This window comes from Drosophila willistoni, assembly GCF_018902025.1.
Source record: "Drosophila willistoni isolate 14030-0811.24 chromosome 2L unlocalized genomic scaffold, UCI_dwil_1.1 Seg196, whole genome shotgun sequence".
NCBI lineage: Eukaryota > Metazoa > Arthropoda > Insecta > Diptera > Drosophilidae > Drosophila > Drosophila willistoni.
This window is the reverse complement of record NW_025814048.1, coordinates 5,421,057-5,446,344: the sequence shown is the minus strand read 5'-3', so window position 1 is coordinate 5,446,344 and position 25,288 is coordinate 5,421,057. Positions and strand designations below refer to the sequence as shown.

Genomic DNA, 25,288 nt, shown 5'->3' with positions numbered 1-25,288 from the left:
ATACAGACGAGATATTCTATATAACCATACCGAGAGGCCTTTGAAAAGTTTACCAAAACTTTTGACGGAATCGAACATTGAGGTAGAAGAAAACTCTTTATTTTCTTAACATAATTTCATAGGTCCTTAAAAGTTAAATTTCTTTTGGGATTAATACTTTATTAAAGTTTATATCAAAACTTATTTCTGACAAGAAAGAAAAAGGATAATTGCAGAGACTTACAAAAGGCTTTTTTTTTATAAGAACTGTTTTATGAAGTTTAAAATGTTGATAAGTTATATGTTTTGGTTCATATTACATATGATTCCAATCAAACTCAGCTGTTAAATTGTTTCAAGTATCTCTCATCTCTTGAAATTAATATTTATAACATTCTTATCCTCATTGAAAACTAAGCATAACTTCAAAAAGTTGATATAAAATGTTAAAGTAATTTACCTAATGTACGATTTAGTTAAACAAATTTATGTGTTTCTTTTTGGTGTTATTACTATTTCTTCTTAAATTCATAAAAACCTTAGGCAACATTTATATTAGACTGATCTGTAAAGTACAGATATGATTTGCCTTGAAGGAAACATTTTAATTTTGACACATTTGGGTACGAAATTTCTTATTTAGACAAATATTAGGGTTTGATTTGATTTAAAGGTTTTTTTTCCCCTCCATATTGGCAAAATCAAATGGCCTCCCTCTGTTTCGTTGCTTGGCTGGCTGGCTGCTTTTGTCCTGGGCTTGATGTGTGTGCACTTAAATTTGATATCCTTTGTGTGTGTGTGTGTGTGTGTGTGTGTCTCTGTGTACAGCTCTGTTAAGGCCGAATTGACTGCAGACTTGAGGCATTCAGCTTTATCCATGACTGTCTCTGTCGCACTCTCTATCTCTCTTCCTCTCTCTGTGGCTGTGTGTGTGTGTGTGTGCGTGAGTGTATTGTGGGCGTGGCTTGTCTTTTTGATTCTTATTATACGTTTGTTGGGCTTTTTGCGTTTGTCCGGTCTGTTTGTTTGTTGTTGTTGCTGTTGCTGATGTTGATGCTAAGGTCCTTCAATTCTCTGGCTAGAGCCATTAATGCAAAGGCAGGCAGCCGGTATTCTTCTTTATGCCTCCCTCAATTCGTCCAGCATTTCCATGGATGACCCAAATTGGTTTGGTTTGGTCCAAAAGCTTAATGGCATAATGGCGGAAGAGCTACAACAACAACAACAGCAATGACGACGACGACATAGCCAAGTTAAAGCAAACATGCAACCATCAACAACAACAACAACAACAACAACAACACCAACAATAACAACAAAAAAAGCCAAACGAAATTGTTGTTGGCCAATTTCTTGTTCTTCTTCTGGTTTGGCTACTGCTATTCCCACTGCTTTTCGCTGGCTTGGCCATCCTTCAGGCGGCCACTTTAAAAAGTTGCCCACAAAATGAAATTGAAAAGTCAATACAATGTAATTGTTGTTACTGGTCGCTTGAGAAGGAGTTCAGACCAATTCCCCCACCCTCCAGTCCACTCTCCATCCCCAAACGTTGTTCATTCAATTTATTTGTAATTTTTTAACAATTTAACAGGCAACCAACAAAACAACAAACGCAAAAAAAAAACAAAAGTTTGAACCGAAAAAACCAAAAAAAAAATAAAGGAAAAGGGGCAAGCAAACGAGAAAAGGAGAGAGACAGAAAGCAACAAGGGCGGGGAAGACTGCCCAAAGCAAATACAATTATGCGAAAGGAAGCAGCCAAATACATGCCACGCCCCCATCCACCACACACACACACAACAATGAGAGATAGCGTGGGGGCTTAGACAGAGTGAAGAGGGGGCACTTCGCGTGCTTAGAATATGTAATTCATTTGAAAGTTTTGCCCCATTGGCGAAGCTGTCGACAGAAATTAATTTAACTTTTAGTTGGTTAATGTAAAGTGGGCGGGATGGGCACGAAGAGGACCCCTGTTCCCTAAGGACCTCTCAAAGCTCATGTTTGCATATGCATTTTGATCAATTAACAAAAGCTTAGCTCAAACCCTTAAGCCGATTAACCACCTATGAGACCGCGCACCTAAGAGACCTGAGTTCATCTCCCTTTTCCTTTTACACATACGACCTCTGTCTCACACTTTCTCTCCCTTAGTGTGCGTGTGTGTGTGTGTGTGTGTGTGTGTTATGTGTGTCTACAACTTGTCCAAGTTTTAATTATAGTTGCAGTTTTTCTTTTGTTGTTGTTGTTGCTGCTGTAGCCTTTTGCTTTTGATGCTCATATCCTTGAGCTATGTTTTTATGCTGTGCTTGCTTTTATTTCGGAAATTGCAACTTGAAGCGGTTTTAGCTTAATTTGTGTGGCATACACACTCTATATATACACACACACACACACACATTACACCCACTAGACATACAAAACGCACACACTCTTATGCCTTGCCCTGGTAAAACAATGAACAAAACTGTCTAAGCCAGCACAACAAAAAGCATAAAAAGGGGTTGGACCGGTGGGCGGTAGGAAAAAACCATACAGAAGGTTGTTAAATTATTTGCAGCATGCAAATAAAAGTGCTATGTGAAAACTGAAGTGAACATTTTGCTCTCTTTCTATCTCTCTCTCTCTTTCGCTCTCTTGCAAACCGAAAGGAAACAAACAAACAAATACAAGAAACCACAACATTTTGCAAAAACATTGCAAAAACCAAAAACTAAGCAAAAACATTGCGGAAAAATGGAAGGAAAATTTTTTTTCCCAAATCAAAAGTCTAGGTGAAAATGCTGTAATCTGCTGTAGGCTAATTTTGAGAGTTAAATTTGTACGAGAACAATGTGTAGGCAGTGTAAGTGAAATGGACGATTTATAATTAAATTTAATTTATGGAGTTGTAGATAGCTTTATGGCCACCTAAGGAAAACTATTTATATTCATTAAAATTCATTAATGTAGAAATTTTGAAAGTTGTGAGACAGAACAATTTTCAACATATTTTAAATGCTCAAAGTTCTGGCTAAGGTTTAAATATGTTTTCTTTACATAAGTTGTATGGGATTCCAAAAGTATGATTATGATGGTCATAAATTCAAAAATTTCATCTACAATGTTGAATTCTTAATGCTCATCGCTGAAATTAACATTGTCAACATAGTTGGAATAAGAATTTGATATAACTTTTATATTTTTTTCACTTCTAGATGTTTTGCTTTGAACCTCAATAAGCTAATTATTTCATAATTCTTTAGAGTCGATCAAAAAAAAAAAAAGAAGTAGAAAACCACAGACTAAAAAGTTTGACTGATTTTTGTCCAATAGAAACTTTGAATCAAGTGGAAACAGTTGAGCCTCAGCGATTATGAAGTAGCTTCAATGTTTATGCCATCTTTGCGGCAACTTTCAATGTTATAGACTTTGAAATGTAGTTGAAACATTTCCGGAATAATAACATCATTAAAAAAATTTGCCCATAAAGGCCTGCAAATTGTTTTTGTTTTTTTTGTTTTTAAATTTATTAGCCAAAATGGTTTGTAAATTAGTTAAACTCATTTGAAATTCATATCTCACCCTCGGTTTTGGTTTTCGTTAGTCTTTTTTTTTTCTCTGTGTTTTACCGCCCGCAATTGAAACTAACCAAGTTGTCTAACTAAGTCATTTTGAGCCATTGATTGATGAGGGCATTTTCATTTTCTGCAACCTAAAATCGAAGTGAATGACCACAACCCAAAATGGGGGATAAAAACGAAGAGCATTACAGAGAGAGGCAGCTGCTTGGATAAATTATTGATTTCTGGTTTGCGGTTGCATGGAAGAAGTATGAAGTGCTGTGTAGTTGCAGCTGCTGCTGCTGATGTTGCTGTTGCAACAACAACTAACTAATTGCAACATCAATTACAATCGAGCGACAACTTTAAACCAAAAAAACCAAAAAACCAAAAAAAAAAAAAAAATTATTACGGAGAAAACAGGAAAAGTGTCGAATAGGCAACAATTAGGAGATTTCTCGGTTTCATGCCTGCATGAATTTGAAATTGGAAAATGAATTTGCCGACCGATGGCCCTCGAGTGAGTGGGATTTGCATAATCAGCTGGGGGAAATTGTCCATTGCATACGCACAGGGGCACGCCGTGTGTGACCTTTCCCTCACATCACTTTTAAAAGTGGTGTGATTTGAATAGGCAACTTATCCTCCACCCCCACTGCATACACATTACGTATACGCACAGTCGGCCTCGAAATATATATTGAAGGTGGTTGTAGGCCAACAGCTGCTACTGTTAGTGGACGCAACCGTAATTGGCTCATTGGCTCTAGTTTTATGGCCAGGGGAAAATTAAAATCTAAGCCTAAAGATGGAAATTTATTTTTTTTTTCCACTCTACACTTCAAGATATCTATGTATCTATCTAAATGTGAGTCTGGGTGCGAGTGTTTGTGTGTATAGGTTGGCTTTGTGCTAATCACATCACGTGCCTAGAGGCCTAGCCTCATATTAAGTTGCCAAAATAGCTTCTCCACCATTTTTGCAACCACCAAGCATCTTTTCAGTTGGATACTTACATATGTACATATACATATATGTTTGTATATGTATGCAACTATATTTTTTTCCCTTGAACGAAAAATTATCAAACCCAAGACAAGGCATAAGTCCAGGGCCCCGGCTCTGACACAGGACCACATCCCGACCATGTGTTGCTGTTAGTGTCTTTGTTGTCCTAGTTGTCCTTGTTGTTGTCTACTGTTTTTGGCATTTGTCGCAATTGCCGTTAACAGCCGGCGTGTGTGTGTGTGTGTATGCGTATTACTGCTACGACATTTCATTATCAAAAGCCAAGTTTGTGCCACTAAGCACATCGTAAACAATAAGTTGGCGTTGGCCAGCCGCCACCGCTGCTGCCACTGCCTCATCTCCTGCCATTTCCCCATTATCCTCCTTTGCCCTTGCATAGTAAAAATACGCTTATTACTTTTTTGGAATAGAGGCAGCTTTATGGCACTACATATAACCATAATTATACTCTATGTGAGGGCATCACTCTATTCCCATGATGCTAGTTTTACGCATCATGCAAATAAAGGAGGCTGGTCAAGGCTTGTCCAGATACTGCAGAGTGCTTTTTGTATTTACAACGATTCAATCGGCAAAGTTTCATCATTTTTGTCTGAGATATACCGAAAACTTAATCTTAAGAATATCAATCAAAAAATATTCCAAGCTATACTCTTCACGTTAAAAATGTTGGATTCTTTGTCTCTGCTTACTTTTAAAATGGAAGTCTTTCGAAAAACTCTTTTTAATATTTATCTGTTAAGACCTCAAAAAAAGTTGTTTTATTTTTATTAGAGTCTACCGGAAAAGCAATTCCCAAGTCTAATCTGCATTCAAATTGCTGGAAAAAGTAAGAAAATTGTTTGAAATCAAGTTATTTGCAAAGTTTTTATGAACTTTTCATGTCATACATGCATGAATTGCAGTAACAAGTTGCTTGTAAAATGACTTTTCCGATTAATGTCACATTCAATTTAAGATTAAACAAAACTTATGTTTAAAGAAAGCTTTACTAAATGGTTTAGTAATTGATTGAAATATTAGGGTATTAACTATTTTGGCTTGAGGTTTGGCATGAAATTATTTAATATGCTGCCATGTCCTGCCTTAATGTGTTATGTGTGTGTGTGTCTAAGTGTGTTGGGTTGACAGGGAATGGGACGTGGGCTTAAATAATTATCATTACAATTTCAATTTGGGTCTCTACTTTCTTTTGATGTAGAGAGGCCCTAAGGGTCTTTCTCCGACTCTCTTTTTGGCTTTAAACAAAAGTCTTTAAAAAATTTATATATGTATAAAGGGAAGAGCAGCTTCCAGCAGTCATAAAACTTTGCTCAAGTTTTAGTTTAAGCCAATTAATCAGTCATTTAATCTTTTCCTAAACTAATAACTCAGATTAGAAGTTTAGTTTTATAAATTTATAAGCCAATTAGTTTAATTTATTAATATTTACATGTTACACAGTTATCTACAACTAATCCTTCGTCTTGAGACTTTGCAATCCTTTTGGATGGATTGACATTTCATTTATTAAATTCAATTGCTAAAAGCGTCCTTGCAATTTAAATTAAACTAATTTGTAAATTCTTAAACGAGAAACAGTTCTCATTTCTGTGTGTCTGTCTGTGTGTGTGGGTCTTTTTTTCTTCACTGTTCCATGTCCTCCACTTGCCCTTGCTAAGAACAAACTGTAAGCTTGTCTCCCTCTGTTTCTGTCGTTGTCTCTATACCTCTCTTTCTTTCTCTCTCTTACTCATCCTGAGTCTGTGTCTCTGTGTGTATGTGTGTGTGTATTTTTAACCCAAATCCATTAGAGCAGTTACTCAAGAATGCTTTAGATATTTATGTGAAATGTGTGCATGCAGTTTTATAACCCCCCTGTCACCCTAGTTGCCCCTGAAACACACACCCCCACAGTTGCATTTGTACAGTTGCACAGTTGGCTAGGGCAGAGCAGGGACCATAAGAAGGGGCGCCGGAGCTTTGAGAGCAGAGAGGTCATATCAAGTAAATAGCAACGTCAACAGCACCAGCGACGACATCAACAGCAATGCAGCAGGGAGGCACAGTGGGTCACAACCATAAAAAAAGGTTGTTGAAACTTAAAGTAATTACAAAAAAAAAGGTTTCTAGTGAAAGTTTTTAATTCTACCTCGCTGCATGTTTGCTTTAAAATTGATTCTGCCTCTCGCAGTTAACATGTCTCTCATTTTGATTCTGTTGAATTAGTGTGGAGATGGCTCACTCAATCGTTACACTTTAAAGTAGTCCATCTACTAAAGAATCGCATTAGATTAGTCTCTCAATCAGTCTCTTCTTAATAATTACCCTAGCAGAATGCAATTCTACTTGAATTTCAAATCATCAGCCAGGATATTTTAAAGAAAGTCAGAATCCAATTGTTTCTTAGCACTCAATTGTCTTATTGGAACCAAAATAGCTTAATACCTAGAGTTTGAGCACGAATTCCGAAAAACTCAGTTTCAAACTTCGTGATTTTTATAAGTTCAGTATCTGATCTCGAATTCCTTTAAGACATTTATCCAAAATAAACCTCTAGAAATCCTTGAAAACTTTTCTCGGTATTTTCTCGATCATATGTTGAAGTAGAAGTCCTTGCAATTTATATCAGAATTCATAGTAATTCTTTTGGATACTGCATGGTAGGATTATAATTCTTTACTTTCCTTAGGATTTTATTTTGAGCTAATTTTAATGCTAATTTAAAACTACTATACCAATTTTTTTTTTTACTTAAATTTGCAATTTTTTCTTTATTTGATGTTTTTGTCTTGGTTAAGGCAAGGGTAAACGAATATGAAAGCTTCTTAGCATACAAATCAATCATCAAGACATAACAAATTTGGGATTTCATATTAAAATTTATGAATAGTTTGCAGTTTGAAATGTGTTTCAGTGTAAAAGAGAGAAAGCAAAAGAAATGACGCGGGAGGAATGTGGCGGATGGGTAAAATGAGGAAGAACTGCAGCAAAGGCAAACAAATACGCAAACATTTATAAGACTTGCTAAGCTCATAACGAAATGCACTTACACTTGAGCAGACACACACATACACGACAGTGAGAAAGAGGGAGCGAAAGAGAGAGAGAGAGAGAGGGTGAGTGAAATAGCGAGTTGTAGTTGTTAGTGTGACCATACCTTAAGCCGAACATTTTTGCTCCCGCTATGATCCCTGTGGGGGGTTAATGTTCTGCCCAGTTGTGTAGTTACGAATGCTCCAGTCGTTTGTGGCTCTGCTGTTGCTTAAGAATTTTACCATCCAACTTGGCCGAAATATAATTAACTGCATATTCACACACATATACACAGAATATATATCTATATATGTATACATTCAGAGGATAAATGCAAATTACAAATATGCGGATATGCGGGCATCATGTCACTCAATTTCAGCTGCACTACACCCGCATCGTCTTCTTCTACTCCCGAACACACAAACTCACAAACTCACTTACAAACACATACATGCCACACACATGTGTAAGTATGCGTGTTCACCCACATGTCCGTGCATATTAAAAGTTTAATGTAAATGTAATGAGCGGCAGCGCATGCAAATGAACAGTTTGGCTTTCTCCTTTCCCACTCATTCTCATCGCTTGCTCTCTCTTTCTCTCTCTCTCACACACACACATTCTCACTTTTTCGTTTTTTTTGCGACCGCAGCAGCTGTGTGCCAACATTATCCTTGTTGTTGCTAATGAGCTGAGTCACTTAAATGCATTGCATGAAATTTTTTTTGTAAAAAATTTAAAATGCATTTAGCCAAATTGCTAAGGACAAAAGCACACACACACACACACACACACACATGAGTAATAGGGAAATAGAACGAACAAATCAGATTTTGTTTGCATTCTAATGTGATATCGAAATAAAAGTAAAAGAAATCATTTTGTGGGAGGACTTTGAGCTTAACTAGCAGTAAGCCCCATGGTAATCATTTATTTGATTTCACCTTTGAGAGTTCTTCATATTTTCTATATTCTCCCCTACATTATACATACTAAATGAGCATTAAAATGCATGCAGTGTCTTCTGCCGACACAGACAAGGAAATGGAAGCACAAGAAAAGGAGTCACATAAGAGTTAGCTGTGTTCTGAGATGAATATTTTTTATATTTATAGTTTTCTCTTCATTTCTGTGTATCCAAGTAGATAATTAAAAATATATTTGCTTCCTATTTCACTGCTTTGACTATTGATTATGACTATGATTATGATATCGGGTTTTATTTAGCATATGTATGTGAGATGTGGCAAGGAAAGACAGAATATTCCTCACTCTTCAGTTAATGAGTTTTTAATGAATTTTTAAAGTTCAAAAGAAAGAGCATTTAATACGGTATTTTGCTCTATGTCAGGTAATTAGTTTTCGTGATCTTTAATATCCTTTATAAATGTGTAAAATTTTAAATGATATATATAGTTTTTGAAGAATTTTAATTTTAGAAAGCCTACTTTGAACGAATAACAGAACTTAAATATGTTTCCTAATGAATTCATTATGATTGCTTGTAAATGCTTTGAAATACCGCGCAGAGCATACAACTGGCTCTGAAAAGTATGCTACAATTTTTAAGAGTTTTACAATTACTTGCTTAAGATTCCAAAAATTAGTAGAGATTATTATTACGGCATAAAGTGGAAGTGAATTAGGGAACTTTCATATTTAATTTTAGGTCTGACAAAACTGAATTAAATTGGTTCTTGTCTGCAATGAGTGCCCTGAATATTTATAGTGCCCCATAAGAAAATTTTACTAACTGAACTTTTATTATATTATATTTAAACTTCTTGTTAGTATTGATGGTGTAATCTAATCTATATATATATTATGAGATGTTTCATATGATGAATCGATATGGTTTCACAGTTTTCTTAAGCTAACTTCAGTGTACATATTTCGCAACAAATTAAATTCAATTGATGCACATTTCTATTTACAAAAGAAAAATTGTAGATAATTGATAAATAATTACAAATTATGAAATAAATTTCCGTGCGGCTTCATCAGAGAGGAAATCGACTATATATCAAGCCAAAATATACTAAACTTTGGAGAGGTAATCTGCTCAGTTTCAGGCAACCTGATTACATTTAATTTCATAATTATTTCACCTGCATTTCGTAATTTGGTTGAAGCTGCTTTCTGCCTTCCACCTGTTTAGTGTTTTTTTTTTTTGTTGTGTTTTCGTTATTTTTTGGGCTTTGTTAATTGAATTGGCTCGGTTGGCCAGTTGCTGCTGCCGCATTTGAATGTTTGTATGTGTGTGTATGGCTTGCCTGGCACCTGGTGTCCACCTTTACACGCACGTGCGCTCAAACTCCTCTTGCCGCCTCCACTTGCCGTTGCCCCCAACTACGTATTATGGCAGCCTTAATACGCATTGAAGCGTATAGAGCGGCGGCATATGAGCAAGAACAGCAGTTGAATTGGATATATTTCCCCTCACCACCTGCCACACAACACTACCAAATAATGACAATGTTTCTCTTCTCGTCTCTTCTTGTACATTTGCGACATCAGAACGAAGTGTTCTGTCTGTTTTGCGAAAAGCGTTTAATTAAATGAAGTCATTTGCATTAATGTTGTCATTACGCATTTGCCTACGGAGCCAAAAGCACAAAGCAACAAAAAGACATAAGAGAGTAAGTAGAGCAAAGTTCTCTCCTCCATGGTGATATAGGAGGTTGCTTTTCCAGGTGGCCCCGAAAATTCATTACTTAACTGAAGAGCAGGTGTCTTCACTTCTCTCTGTATGTCTTAACTGTCTGACTCAAAACATACGCGCGATAATTTTGTACAGAAAATTTGTCTTCTATGTACTTATAAGAATTTAGGTTTATGAGTTCAGTTCTGTTCAGTTCAGCTCAGTTCAGTTCGGCTTTGTCTACGTGCCGTCAAGTGTTTCAATTGTCGAGCACTTTTAAAATCGAAATTTTCCAACGCTTTATTGGATTGAACATAGAGAGAGAGACGCAAAGAGACAATGATAGACTGAAACAGGGTCAATTAAATTGCTTTTTCCCACTGCTTTTGTGGCAATTAAGTGCTGCAATGATGGGGCTAAGCACTTTGATTGCTTTATGTCATCATGTACGACCATATTAGCATACCAATGGCTAGTTTAATCCGTTGTTGTCCACCACGATCTAGCAAATCCTCTATCCAGAGCTGATGATAAAAAACACTTGTGTATACAGTGGGAAAATTTACACGACTGCAGCCCATGGTATATGACACAATGCCAATTAATGCATCATTACAAAAGAGCGGTCCTCCGGTATCTCCTGGGCAAGGTCCCACTGGTAAAGTATTATTACGAGACACTGTACATAACATTTCGTCGGTCATTTCGGGTATAAAGCGTCGACATTGAGCCGGTGTAATCAATTGTACCTCCAACATGGTTAAATTACTTACCAAGGGTCCATTCTAAATGGAATATAACAAACAATTAACTTAGAAATGTGTGAATTTTCGTGTGATTTAACTTACCGCAAATTTTCTACCCCAGCCCATTACAATGCATTTACTGCCATAGGGCGGTCGCGATAGAGCTTGTGGCGCAGGATCAGTTTCTTGAAAGTTTTCATTTACTGGATCTTTCAATTTCAATAAGGCAATATCATTTGTATTGAACATGATATAATTTGGATGAACTGCCGCAAAGCTAACCGGTAACTTTTCCGTTTCACGAGTTTGATTCAAACGACTCAGTGATCCAGATACAACAACTAGTTCACGTGGTCGTCTTGGAACTTTACCCCGACTTGTTACACACTTTCCCGATGTTATAACAAAGAAATCATTTATTAAGCAACCTGTGCAAAAATGATTATCCCCAAAATAGGCCTCAGCGGTACGTGAACGTAGAGAGACCACAGAAGTTTTCAACGGTAAATCGACAGGTTTTAAAGCGAATATCCCCTTGCCTTTTAGTATTTGTCGTCCTGAATGGTTGTTGTTGCTGCTGCTGCACCAGACTTGACCAATTAGTAGTAGATAATTGTAGAGAATCAAATCTATATACATTTTGAAAGGGGTCTTCCCTTCTCAGACACACAATGACAGTAAAATCAAATACATTAGGCCATTGGAAATATTGAATAGCTGCTGCCGTCCTGCAGCATTCATTTTCATATTGATCCAGTCCAAATGATAATAGACATTTGTGAAGATCGATGGGACTTCTGTATTTCCACAACCAATTGGATAACTAACAATGCCAATGAGTACTTCATTTTTAAGCATGGGTGCGCCTATATCGCCATGACAAGGACTTGCATCTGAGCCGTTATTATATGCGCACATCATTTCCGGTTTAAAAATAGTCAACTTATCCTGACACGAACTGCGATTCTGCAGTACAATATCGATGCGATTTATATATGCGGACATGGGTCCATCCTAGAAACAAAACTAGGAAGTGTAACAAAAACGCTTCAAATATTTACTTTACCTTATACATTTGACCCCAACCCAGAACAGTGTGCTTATTACCAAAATCTGGTGGCACAGTTGGTAGACTTATAAAAGCAATTCTTGGATTATTTGTTGGCATTTTCTCTGCTAGTCGCATCAAGGCAATATTATCAGTATTATATTGGGTAAAATTTTTTGGAACAAAAATTTTATCAACGGGCGCACAAAATGTTTTGCCACTGACAAATTTGAAACGATTCGGTGAACCGGCAACAACCAAAAACATTCTATTACGAAACATGGTCTTGGTTGAACTGCAAAGAGAACATACAGAGAGATCTTTTTGAATATAAATCATTTAGGGTATTACTTACTCCATGGTGCAATGGGCCGATGTTAGAACATATGTGGGATTTATTAAGGTACCACCACAGAAATGACTATCACCGAAATATTTCTTGGGTGTTCGTGATTGTATCGATACAACATAACGTGCCAATTTTATGGTCTCATCTTTATCAAAATCGGGTGAGGACAAACGTTTGACCCGATGTTTGGCCTCGGTCAGGGGGGAGAGGAATACATTAGTAACCAAAATGAGGCCAATTATCAAAGTTAAAACTGAAGAATTTTGATATTTCATTGAGTTGACTTATAAAACTGTTTTGAGAAAAATTAAAAAAAAAAATACATACTAGATATACAAACGTCAACGTATGTATATATGTATGTATGTATGTATAGAGAAAAATGCCATTTAAGATTGTTGGAAAATTCCTTACAAAAATTTTGTGTAGATTTTTTGTTAGCCTCGATTTCGTATCACCTACCGCCCGGCATCCTGCCCCGCTGTCACTCGTCTTTGGGGAGTGTTTGGCTTTTATGGTTTTCAGTTTTAGGTAAAAGCAAATAACAGAAATTGTTCTACAGTTTATGGTTAAAGCAGCTGCTGCCTGACTGCCTGGTTACCAACCTCCTGGCATGGACTCTTATTTAACTCTTCTCTCAGTTTCCTACACTTCATTTGGCCTGAAACGAGTTGACTATTCTAATTTCTTGTTTTGTGTGTTGTTGTTGTTGTTGCTTCTGGAGCTGTTACTGGTTGAAGTTTTTATTGCGTGACTTCCTTTTTATGTCGTTCAAGTTTCCATTTCCACTTTCAGTTACCTACAACCGACAGTCAGTTGAGCGGACACCCAACCACATCGCATTTCCCGCTTGCTCTCACTCTCTCTCTCTTTCTCTCTCTCTCTCTCTCTCTCTCTCTGTGTGTGTTTAAGAATGTTTTTAAGCAAAAGTTTGCTGGCAAACTTTTGTCAAAAGTATTTTTGGCTATGCTCAAATATTTTCTTTTGGCAACGGCAGCTGCACCAAATAATTGCGGCTCAGTATCTCTATCTGTCTCTTTTTATCAGAATCTGTGTTTCTCTCTCTCTCTCTCTGAATCTCTGGCTGTGTCTCTGATGTTTTTTCTGTTGGACCCCAAAGAGGCCGCGCTGGGTTGATGATGATTTGCGGCAAGCAAATTTATTGACAATTCATGCTACTCAGTCAGTCTTTCCACTGACTGAGGCCAGGCCTCAGTTTCTACCAGTTTGTCAAGCTTTGTTTGTTTTATATATATATATATTTTGTGTTTTTTTTTTCTCTTGCGCTCGTTTGTTCAACTTTTCGCCTAAGTTTGTGTGGCAAGTTTCCGTTTCCTTCATTCCTGGTGGGGGCTGCCATGACAAACTGCCGCACATTAAGCCAAAGATTTTTCATTTTTATTTTGCTGGCAATTTTTCTCTCTCTCTCTCTCGTTTTCGCTCATTTTGGTTTTATTTTTTGGTTTTTATGTGTTATCATTGAGGACGCAGCCAAAGACCAAGTTTAAATTAATGACACTTAACTATTAGTTAAATTAAAAACAAAAAAAAAAGACAACAAAAAAAAAATATGCAGAAAATTGCCAAGATTATATTTGTGCAGAAAGTTTTTGTTTTTAGGTGCGGTCAGGGACAAGTTCTAAGTCTTTCACTCGCTGGCCCAATTAATGTTGACAGGGCCCTGAAAAGTGGGCAACAGATTTGCCAATGCGTTAGCCCCAGTCTCTCTCTCTCTCTCTCTGTGTGTGTGTGTGTGTGCGTGCTTGTACGTGTGCTTGCGTGAGTCAGTAGGTCATGGATGTCGATTTTGCATGAAATTTGAAATGTGATATGGCAAATCTTAACTGGCTTATTAACAGGTTCAATTTGCCATCGCTGCTACTGAGAAACTGACTTTAAGCGGAAACTATATTGTTCACGAAGCTGAAACAAAGTCTAGAGTATTGGGTTTAATTGAGCATACAACTTATGCTTGCAGTAGTTGCTATTGGTTACTGATGAAGTTTTACGTTACCACTCTTCAATAAATGGATAAATATCCTTTCAAATTAGAACGGGTCTCTATCAGAATAATCTAAGCGTAAAATATTTTAATATACTTTCAGTCTTAAAGGGTTAATTTCTTACTGTATTGCAGAAGAAAAAAAATGTTAAATTAGTCTAAAATATAATATTAGTAACATACTATTCTAATTTCATTCAATTTATTCCCATAATTTAGATTTAAGCTAGAAAAATAAAGAGATGGTTGTTCTTCTAGAATATTATCTCTCAATCCTTTAACAAAAGCAAGAAAGAATGCCTCTAGGCTCCTATTTTGCCATTAATTTTAGCGATAAATTATAACTTTGTTATCATTTAAAAACTTTTAAATATGCCACAATAGAAATGTACAATTCCTAATTAACACGATTAAAAAAGCGCGCCGATATGACTTATTTGGTTATAGTTTTGCTAGGTTTTAGTGAATGATGAAATGAAATGAATCAATGAAGTTGAATCAGCTTTTTCGGAAATGTCCCCAAATATTTACATGAATCTCCTAAGCAGAGTTTTACATACAGCTAAAAGAAAATTACAATTTTGACAGTTTTTTTTATTTTCTCAAAACTCCAAAATGTAATAAAAAAGGCCGTCCCTTTGGGTTTTAGAATTAAAAATATCTACATAAGAGATGTGCAGCAGAGAAATTAATATTTGTGATTTAAAACAAACTACTTATACGTACTAATTAACCTTCATTATTTTGGAAATGAAGAGTTGGAGGGTTAATTTTATAGACTCAGCCTAACTCATTGTTCTATTCATAAAACCCAAATATTTATACTCTGCATTTCACTGAACTTATTTTTTAAGCAAAGTTTGAAAGTCTAAATGTATTTTTTCTATTCAAAAAAAAAGGACCTTATCCTCCTAAGCAAATAGAGTCTAGCTTAAATTTTTATTAAAGTAAATAAATATAGCAAGTAAATATTGTAAATCTAGGAACTAAACAGCATTCTCTCTAATAAGATTCTATGAAAAAACCTTTTTTAATTGATAACAGAAAGTTAAATCATATTAAAAACTACTCAGAAAAAAAGTTAATTATCCATGTGCAACATGTCGTATTAGTAATACGTAACAGAAGCATGTTGCATAATTAATTGTCAGAGTTTTAGCTGAAAAAATGCTTACAATAATTTTCTCCCTATAAAAAAACTAGTCCTTTGCCTTGTTGCTTATGACTTAAAACCACATTTGTTAAACAATTCTCCATAAAAAAGCTTTGCTCTCTAATTTGAAATACATTATTTTGAAAGGAATTTATGGAATTTTCCTACATTCCCGTTGGAAAAATATTGCTGAAACACAATATTATGGATAAAATTGTTGAAACTATTCCATGGATAATGGATTTCATCTCAATAGCTAAAGTTTCAGTAGCTAAAGTTTCCGCTTTTGATTAAATCAATTTGCTGGAATGCTTAACTCGGGCAACTTTCCACAACATTGAAATGCACTTTGTTTTTCGGCTGAAAAACTTGAATGTGCTTCGTTTCAAGAAGCACTAAATAAGCGTCGTTGGGCATACATTTATTAAAAATGTATTAGGCTAAATACAATTTATAGACTCGCAGTCGCTTTGAAAGCAGGCAGCAAAGTAGAAGATGAGACGAAGAAGTTGCAAAGCGGTTGATTTGTGTGCTACGGTCATTAAGCGTGAATTAATTATAAATTATAGCCAGGTGTAGTAAAGGCAAATGAGAATCAAGGTGGAATGGTGGAATCTGAGTGCAAATTCATGTTGCGCGGCCAAAATTAATTGACAATTTTTTCCACAAGGATCAACTTTGCCAACATAGACAAAGACACAGATACAGTCTTAGAAGTAAGCAGCAGAGTGAGCAACATGAGTGAGAGCTTTGTTTGTTGGCCTAATTGAATTACACGAAGGTGGCTGAACAGAGACAGAGAGACAAAGGGAGGGGGGGAGATGGAGATTGCTCGTTGTTCTGTGTCCTGGACTAGCAATAATTAAAAGCGGTCTGCCAATAATCAATTGACCACAGCTGGAGACAGGTAGAGTACGACATAAGAGACAAGGACAAAGCTCGAATTGGCATAGAGCAACAGCAGCAACAGGCCATCGAAAGTACTTGGCTTTAATAGAAATAAATTGGCGCCTCATGCAGCTCAATATTGGCGACAGGCTTGCCAACTGTCCATTGTCTTGACATTGCTGTTACTACTCGACAGACTCGACAACCAGCCAGCAAAGTCAGCCCATCTAGCCAAGTGGACGTTGGGCCACTTGACTTCGACTCATTGTCAGTGGTTTTGCTTTGCGTGTGCCGCCATTTGCCTCAGCTGCCTCAGCGGCTCATGAATTTCCAAGTGGCAAAACAGTGAGGAAGCCGTGCAACTTTGCTCTCGACTTTCATTCAGGTTCGACTGCCATTCTGTTTGGTATTTTCCCCTTTATTCTTATTGCTTGGTTTAGCCTTGAGTCTCTCTCCCTCACTCACTCTCTTTCAATTTCTCTCTGTCTCCTATTCATTCCTGTTGCATGCCTCATTTTGGGGCGCACATAATTAAATCTAACTTTATTAGCACATTTTGGCTCTTTGTTAGAAATTAAGAGAAATTGACACGACACAGACAGACCAACAGCAAGACAGGCCCCGACATTTAAATGTTTGTGTGTGTGTCTGTGTGTGTGTGTGTGTGTGTGTGTGTGTGTGTGTGTGTGTGTGTGTGTGTGTGTGCAAAGCCTTTTGCCAAAAATAAATATGTTGCGGCAAAATATCTAACATTTCGAACTGACTTTAACGACAGGTAAATCCTGCGGCTAAGCCTGATTAATGAAGACAAAGATTAAGCCACCCATGTTAGCAGATACAAGAGACACAAGACATTCAATTATATTGAATGAATTGCGAGTGTAATTGATACGGCTACATGATATTGCAGCCATGTCTACAATTGTGGTGCAAATTAATTTCAATAATCCTTGGAAATGTATTTGTAAAGTATTTTTGTAATTCACTTGTCAATAGAAAACAGAACTGGGCTTATATGGTAAATTTAATATCCAGTTACAAGTTCTATACCCCCCTCACCACCCTGCTAAAGAGCCAACTGCATCTACTTATGTTTTTGGGGCTTGACAGTAATCCAAGACCAATTATGTTTACTTTGTCTTTAGTTGCCCTTGGTGATTAAATTGCACTATACTAAGCATATTTCATGTATGATGTCCTTCTCCTCTTTGGATTAAGAAAATTGTCCTCAGGTGTATTGGAATATTAAAGCTATGGCTAATTTTCTAGGTTGTATATGATTCATGACAAATTCTTAGTTCATTCTCAAAGCTGTTTTGAGAAGCAAAAAATTAAATCATCTCTGTCTGTATCGTTTATATGAATTCCTCGATCATTGCTCCAAATAAAAACTGGTCTAAAATTATTGCTCTTCGCTTTGTTACTTAGCATCTCAAAATGGCAAAATGAACTTTCTTAGAACCTTCTTAACTTGGCTAATGGATCGTAAATTCCCACAAATATTAATGTTTTAGCTAAATGCATCTCTAAATGTTTTCCATGTAGTTGAATATTAAGACAATTTAGCGACTTTCTTTTCTGATGACAATCCTTGTCCTTGTTAAAAAAGTAACTTGAACTAGTTAAGTGTAGCTAACTAATTATCTGCACGAGTCCAATGACATTTCATCCTCATAGATATAAATATCTAAATTTAATAAAAATTTGCACACAAAAATATTTCTCTCTTATGGCAAATTGGATATGCAGAAATTTTGTAGTAAAATTTTATTTCAACTCTTTAACACAAATTAGTTTTAATGTTATTGTTGTTGTTCTTGTTATTGTTGTATGTTAATTGTTTCAACTATTTGCAGTTGAGTTTGTTGTTGATGTTATTGTTGTTGTTGTTGTTGATTAATATGACCTGGCAAACCGGCAACCACCTAAAAACCAGCAACTAGCAAACAAAAAAACCAAATCAATTCCATTACATTTCACTCACACCCACAACCCAATTTTACCTTTTATTCTATTCTATGTGTGTGTGTGTGTGTGTGTATTGTTGTGTTACCCTTTGCCCCTCCTTTTTATCTGTCGCTCTCTCTCTCTATCTCTATTTCTCTGTCAGTCTTGTTCATGTAGAGAAAATACATTGTTAATAATATGGACAATATGCCAATTAATTAATACTCTCTGCTCTCCTTCTCAATACAAACAAACAAACAAACAAACAAACAAATAACGAAACAAACAACTGCAAACATAAATGAATAAACGAAAACTCTTAAATGAAAATATATCTACATATATACATAATGGAAAATGAAATATGCAAAATGCAAATGCAGCTGAGGCCAAGCCAACGCCCACAACTGCCACGCCCAACAAACAACACAGCAATACGCATGCAGCAGAAGCAAATGACAATGATGTTGAATTCGCTGTCAATGGTGAAGCCCATCACGATAACCATAACGATGATGATGATGGTGATGATGACGACGATGATGATGATGAAAATGATGACGATGATGAACGATACAATGACAGACCGCAGGCTAAAACAACAAACCGAACAGCAAAAGCAACAGCAACAACAACAATAGCAAAAAGTCAAAATAACAGAATAACAAGAGCAACAACAGCAACAGCAACAGAGACAAAAACGAGTAGAAAAACTAAAGCAACAGCTGCTGCAGCAATTGCTCCAACTAGATTATTAGCCCCACGTTCCAGTTTCCCCGAGATAATGCAGCCACGACTCTCATTGAATGGGCTGCTCAATCCCTTATTGATGCCATCGCCACGTCCTCTCTATAGGGATCACAGTTCACGGTCCATCAATCCGTTAACTGCCTATGAGCAGCAAATGGCCGAATTGGATGGCAGTTTCTATGCCAGCAATGCGAATTATCTGGGGGCCGGAATGGGTGGCAGTGCCGGAGGAGCCACAACCTGTACGAATTTAACACTGGGCATAAGTGGAGGAGGAGGAGGAGGAGGAGGAGGAGGTGGTGTTGGTGGTGGTAATAGTGGTAACACAACACATCATCTTGGTGGTGCTGGTAGTGGTGGTGCTGGTGGTGGTGCTAGTGGTGGTGCTGGTACATCTATACATACAACTGAATTATCAATAACACCAACAATGACCGGGGATGAGCAGTATATCGATTTGGGTAGCCTGCGTCGCTTCTCCATTGATCGCCAGAGCTTTCTCGGTAAGGCCGAGCCCTCACCCAAATCCTTAATACCTCTAACCAATCTGATAAATAAACCTATAATTTATGTTTTTCCAATCGCTCATAGATTAATAATTTGCATTCTCTCTTTCTCTTTCTCTCCCTCTCTCCTTCTCTAGATCTAGGACCAAAGTTTGGCATGACCCAGCCAAAATTCGGCCAAAGCGTATCGCAACAAGGTTTCTTTACGTCGCATGACAGCTTGGCCACACCACCATGCGCCTCCAGAGCATCAAATTCTCATATTATGGCCACCGTAAGCACTGCCTCCGAAATGGATTTACTGCACAACAAGCAACGCAACAACAAATCATCGCGCGGACGTCTGAAAACGACAACAAGCGGCGATCAGCCATTGCTGGGCACCTGGAATCGATCCACAGGCCGAGGCTCGCAGGATAACACACTGCTGGCACTTGGCGGTGGCAGTATGGTTAGTGGCGGTGCCACAAATTTGGCCATGAGTGGCCATAGTCAATATGGTGGCAACTATTGCAATGGCACGGATAGGTAAGTCACACATTATTCTAGGTTAGAATTGACATCCTATTAAAGTTAGCTGATTTAGTCACAAGGGTCTAAAAGCAACTCCTATTCATTACCTGAACCTATAACCTAGGAAAGAAGGCATACTTGAAAATTTCACCTCACCTTTAGAAAAATTAACTAATTACAAAAACAGTTAGAAACTTCTGTTTTGTTATACCCTTGGAAAAAGGGTATATTCATTTTGGTCAGAAGTGTGTAACGCATAGAAGGAAGCACCTCCGAACATATAAAGTATATATATTCTTGATCAGCATGACGAGACGAGTTCATATAGCCATGTCCGTCCGTCCGTCCGTCTGTCCGTCTGTCCGTCCGTCTGGATCAACGCAAACTCCTCCTAGACCGTTAGAGCTACAGAGTTCAAATTTTGCATGTAGGCTTGTATATACTGCAGGCGTTGTATATCTCGGATTCAGCCGGATCGGACCACTATATCATATAGCTCCCATACAAACGTCAAAGTCACGAACAGTGACTTTTCTCAATAACTTCGTTATTTTCTGAGCTATTGTCGTGAAATTTAATATTGATGAGTTAATTACACATATAAACGACTGTGCCAAATTTAATCAAGATCGGGTGACTATATCATATAGCTCCCATAGGAACGATCTTTCGAAAATAGTGACTTTTGTCAATAACTTCGTTACTTTTGCCGCGATTGCATTCAAATTAAACATTTGTTAGTTTAATATATCTGTAAATGACTGTGCCGAATTTGATAAAGATCGGGTAACTATATCATATAGCTCCCATAGGAACGATCGGTATAAAACAGTGACTTTGATCAATATCTTCGTTATTTCCTATGCTAAGATTGTAGGCCGTTCTTTCGCAAACATTCGACTTTTTAGTTAAAATGTTTTTCCACTTTGATGGATAGGTTAGGAAAGAATTACCAAAAATGTTGCAAGGGTATACAAACTTTGACGCGGTCGAAGTTAACCCCGGCCCTCTGGTTTTTACATTTTAATGGTTTGCCGATTTGTAGTAAGAAATATAGTCCTTAAAACAATATTAAATTGTTTATATAATCATGCACACACTTAATTTGCACCGACCGGATAATAAAGTCTTTAATATCTACACTTTTAGTTATTGTTTATTGAAATATCGTAGAAGAAAATACCAGCCTAAAAGTATGCAGGTAATCGGAAATGTTTATAAAAACAATAATATGTAAACCTATGAGAGGAGATGTAAAAATTTATGTTTGTCTAGTATAACAAGAAAAGTTATTTATATTTTATTCTTATCGATGAGTATGCAAAATTTTAAATCTCAGGCTGACAATTTATAGTTATTGACAAAAGATACCAATCTTTTTGTTTGACCCACAGTGCGTATGCATATGAATATAACTCATACGACATGTTGTCATGGTATATACTGTATTTTGTTTCTTTTTTTCATTTCATTTTGCAGATATCCGCGTTCCCGTTCGCAACAACAAGCACATCACAATGCCTCACAACAGCCACATCATCCATACCAGCTGCAGCATTCGTCGTCCACAGTGTCGCATCACCCGCACGCACATGGACCGCCCTCACAGACCGGAGGCGGTGGACCAGGACCGCCTCGCCATGGGCCACACGCTGGAGCCGGATCTGGCGGTGTTGGCGGTGGTCCTGGAAGCGGTGGTGGCTCTCACATGGGTGGCGGCCAGCCGCATCATCAGAAACCGCATCGCACTGCCTCGCAGCGTATTAGAGCCGCCACAGCGGCTCGCAAGCTGCACTTTGTCTTCGATCCGGCGGGGCGGCTTTGCTACTATTGGTCCATGGTGGTTTCCATGGCATTTTTATACAATTTCTGGGTGATAATCTACCGCTTCGCCTTCCAGGAGATCAATCGAAGGACAATAGCCATTTGGTTCTGTTTGGATTATCTATCAGATTTTCTATATCTGATTGATATATTCTTTCATTTTCGTACCGGTTATCTGGAGGATGGGGTTCTACAAACGGATGCTCTAAAACTGCGCACACACTATATGAATTCAACGATATTCTATATCGATTGCCTATGCCTATTGCCATTGGATTTTCTCTATCTATCCATTGGCTTTAATTCGATATTGCGAAGTTTTCGTTTGGTTAAAATCTATAGATTCTGGGCCTTTATGGATCGCACCGAGAGGCATACAAACTATCCAAATTTATTCAGATCGACAGCCCTGATACATTATCTGCTTGTGATATTCCATTGGAATGGCTGTCTATATCACATTATACATAAGAATAACGGTTTTGGTTCACGCAATTGGGTCTACCATGACTCGGAATCGGCGGATGTGGTTAAGCAATACTTGCAAAGCTATTACTGGTGTACATTGGCCCTAACGACCATCGGCGACTTACCCAAGCCACGCTCCAAGGGGGAATATGTCTTTGTCATCTTACAATTGCTATTCGGTCTGATGCTATTTGCCACAGTGCTTGGACATGTGGCCAATATAGTGACATCGGTCAGTGCGGCCAGGAAGGAGTTTCAAGGTGAGTTTCATATCTGTATCTCCACTCAACCAATTCTCCAACTTATGGCATATTTAAGTATGCCAAACGAATATGTATGCATATATTTCTCATGCTTTTGTTTGTTTTGATACGATTCTCGAGCTCTTGGTGTTCACCTGGTGGAAGATATGCAAAAAGTAAAAAAATATATATATAAATCTCTCTGTTGGTTGTATGCAAAAATATTTATTGAAATCTGCTGTCATAGCGATGCGCTCAACAATGACGAATGATGCTTTACTTGGGATATAAGTGTCCATTCGTACAAAGGGACTATAAATTCTAGTTGCTGCACCGAGAAAAATCTTCAAGCCCTTTTATGTAGGCAATAGATTTTGAAATAAGAATAGAGAGCATAATAGAGAGCCCCTTATAAGTAGGCAATAGTTTTTTAAGAAATCTGTTGCAAAGGCATGGAATTTAACTTTTCTTTTGGAATATTTCGCCAAGTGTAGTTACTTGGCAACTCACTCAGTTGAAGGAACCCCTTTCGCCCTTACCACTTGTAGGCGCAGTTGGGCATGCCATGACCATTAGCTAAATGAACTCGTTTATACGGTCCATAAATAACTTGGACACAAAAATGCAAGAGCAATTCTCAAACAGTTAAGTGGAAAATGCCAAGAACTAAACGAAGGCAAAAAAAAAAACCAGAAAGCATCCAAAACACAGACAAGTGCCACAAGAAGACACTAAAGACAGAGATGGAGTGGATAAAAAGGTGAGAAGAAGAAGGAGAGGGGCGTAGGGGTAGGAGTAAGAAAAGTCGCTTTCATTAGGCAATGTCAGCGAAAAAAATATTAAGGAAATGGCGACAATGAGAGTTAGAGAGAGTGAGTCACAAAGGACCAACCGCAGAAGCCAAGAGTGGACAAATCGCTGATAAAGCACTATTTCTACAATTTGTGGGCGTGGCAGCACCTTCATCTTCATGCCATCCAACAGAACTTGGTCTCCCTCTCTCTCTCTCTTGTACGAGGGTAAAGTAACTTTCGAGGGCAGCTGCTGACTGAATTGTTTACACAACACTTTGCATGTGTATATGCATTGCATATGTGTGTTCCATGTCCATGTCCAACACCAGCATCAACATCAGCAATGGCCAATGGTGTGGATGGTTGAGAAGTGGCCTAAAGGGGTGGAAGTAAAGTCAGCAAGCAAAGCTCCAACCGGCTTAATGGACAAAACGTGCTGCTGAATTAATTTCTGGCTTTATGCTATCCACATTTTTTCTCTTTCTACCTACTCGTAGTGTGCTAGTACTTTCTCTCCCCATTTTTCCCTTTCTTTGTCATATTTGCATGCAGCAAATTTTCAATTTTTTTTCCAGTTTTCCTTTTTGCTTTGCTTTATTTTATTATTTTTTTTTTTTTGGTGCGGTTTGTTGTTGCGCGTTTTATTATTGGCACACTGGAAATTTAATGCAGTTAGTTGCGTCCCATGTCATCCCTGTTTTCACGCATAAAGGTCATAAATTCACTTAAATGCACACGGTTATCCCCATTGGCATCGACTTCGCGTAATATCATTTTGATCTCCTCATCGGTTATCGATACACCCAGATTACTGGTCACAGCCTTTATATCCTGCCAATTGAAATAGCCATCGCCATCCCGATCAAAGAACTGAAATGCCTTCTCTAGATTCTCATTTCTTTCGGTCTCAAAAATGCGCGGAGCCATCATTGTTAGAAATTCGGGAAAATCAATTTCACGATTGCCATCCACATCGACCGAATCAATCAGTTCATAGACTTCCGCCTCAGTTAAAAGATTCCCCATGGATGTTAAAACATTGCACAATTCAGGTGCTTGAATGGTGCCACCGCCATCTTGGTCATAGACTTGGAATTGTTCACGCATTTCCTCGATCTGCGCATTGGTCAGTTCCTGTTGCTCGGCCATTAAGGAAAGGATGTCTTGAAAAACAACAACTAAAATACGAGAATAAATAGTGTGGTTCGGAGTCTCAGTGTTTCTATTTTGGATATGTACAACAATGTTGCATGTCGCTCCAAGTACAAGTTGAAACTGACAATCAACTCAACTGCTACTAAGCTTTTGAACTCTGTTTCAAACTCCGACAGCAAATTCAATGGCTAATAAAACACTTAGGACAGCAACAGCGCAGCACCAGCGGCAACTTTCAATCTACTATATACTTTTTCTCCTTCTCCTGGGTACTCTTTATCATTTTCTTTCACTAGTTTGGTCTGGTCTGCATGGCATAATAATGCATCATGTATAAGTATTCTAGCATTTTTTTTTATTTTTCAAGAGCCATCCATCAATTTGTCAATTCAGCGCTTGGCTTGAGTGGATAGCAGTAGTTTTTTGTGCGATGTAGTCAATGTGAGGTACCTAGTAAAGATGATGATGATGATGATGAGAACCCTGCCGACGATGGGTCATAGTTGTAGTTGTAACCTGGACATAGATATGACTATGAGGATGAGTACGAGAATGGAATGAATAAATAACAATTCAAGAGGCTACAAAGAGTTAAACATGGAAAAAAATTCAATTCAATTTTCGGCTCAAGTTGATTGAATTCATAGATACATATATGCGCATGTATATTATTGTGAGTCTGGCTTAGTAAGTGGAT

General features: G+C 37.5%; 4 protein-coding genes across 4 annotated transcripts in view; 1 reads left to right on the top strand and 3 right to left on the bottom strand.

Moving 5' to 3' along the window:
• LOC6640242 (cyclic nucleotide-gated cation channel beta-3) overlaps positions 1-25,288 on the top strand; it is a 55,861-nt gene that overhangs the window by 10,420 nt on the left and 20,153 nt on the right. Inside the window, exons 2-3 of the mRNA XM_023174766.2 lie at positions 19,733-20,123; positions 21,588-22,660. Coding sequence (XP_023030534.1) covers positions 19,733-20,123; positions 21,588-22,660 — 1,464 coding nt within the window. The remainder of the gene's footprint in view (positions 1-19,732; positions 20,124-21,587; positions 22,661-25,288) is intronic.
• LOC124459657 (anionic trypsin-1-like) lies at positions 10,481-11,591 on the bottom strand. The gene is made up of 2 exons (XM_047010153.1): positions 11,055-11,591; positions 10,481-10,991 (listed from the first exon to the last, which is right to left on the bottom strand). Exons 1-2 carry the CDS (start codon positions 11,589-11,591, stop codon positions 10,641-10,643), a joined length of 888 nt encoding a protein of 295 aa, XP_046866109.1. The 3' UTR covers positions 10,481-10,640.
• On the bottom strand, positions 11,613-12,672 carry LOC26530149 (mite allergen Der p 3). Its single transcript, XM_023174768.2, has 3 exons — positions 12,356-12,672; positions 12,019-12,295; positions 11,613-11,966 (listed from the first exon to the last, which is right to left on the bottom strand). Exons 1-3 carry the CDS (start codon positions 12,622-12,624, stop codon positions 11,613-11,615), a joined length of 900 nt encoding a protein of 299 aa, XP_023030536.2. The 5' UTR covers positions 12,625-12,672.
• Positions 24,017-24,730, bottom strand: LOC6640243 (calmodulin-A). Its single transcript, XM_002063277.3, has one exon. The coding sequence runs from the start codon at positions 24,583-24,585 to the stop codon at positions 24,109-24,111; it is 477 nt and encodes a 158-aa protein (XP_002063313.1). The 5' UTR covers positions 24,586-24,730; the 3' UTR covers positions 24,017-24,108.

Bases quoted from the DNA above. Each gene is read 5' to 3' on its own strand.
- LOC124459657 (XM_047010153.1), bottom strand. From the start codon at position 11,591: ATGTATATAGATTTGATTCTCTACAATTATCTACTACTAATTGGTCAA. The intron at 10,992-11,054 runs GTAAGTTAAATC...TATTCCATTTAG, and splicing joins GCTGGGGTAGAAAATTTGCG to AATGGACCCTTGGTAAGTAA.
- LOC26530149 (XM_023174768.2), bottom strand. From the start codon at position 12,624: ATGAAATATCAAAATTCTTCAGTTTTAACTTTGATAATTGGCCTCATT. The intron at 12,296-12,355 runs GTAAGTAATACC...TTCTCTTTGCAG, and splicing joins TCGGCCCATTGCACCATGGA to TTCAACCAAGACCATGTTTC. The intron at 11,967-12,018 runs GTAAAGTAAATA...TTTTGTTTCTAG, and splicing joins GTTGGGGTCAAATGTATAAG to GATGGACCCATGTCCGCATA.
- LOC6640243 (XM_002063277.3), bottom strand. From the start codon at position 24,585: ATGGCCGAGCAACAGGAACTGACCAATGCGCAGATCGAGGAAATGCGT.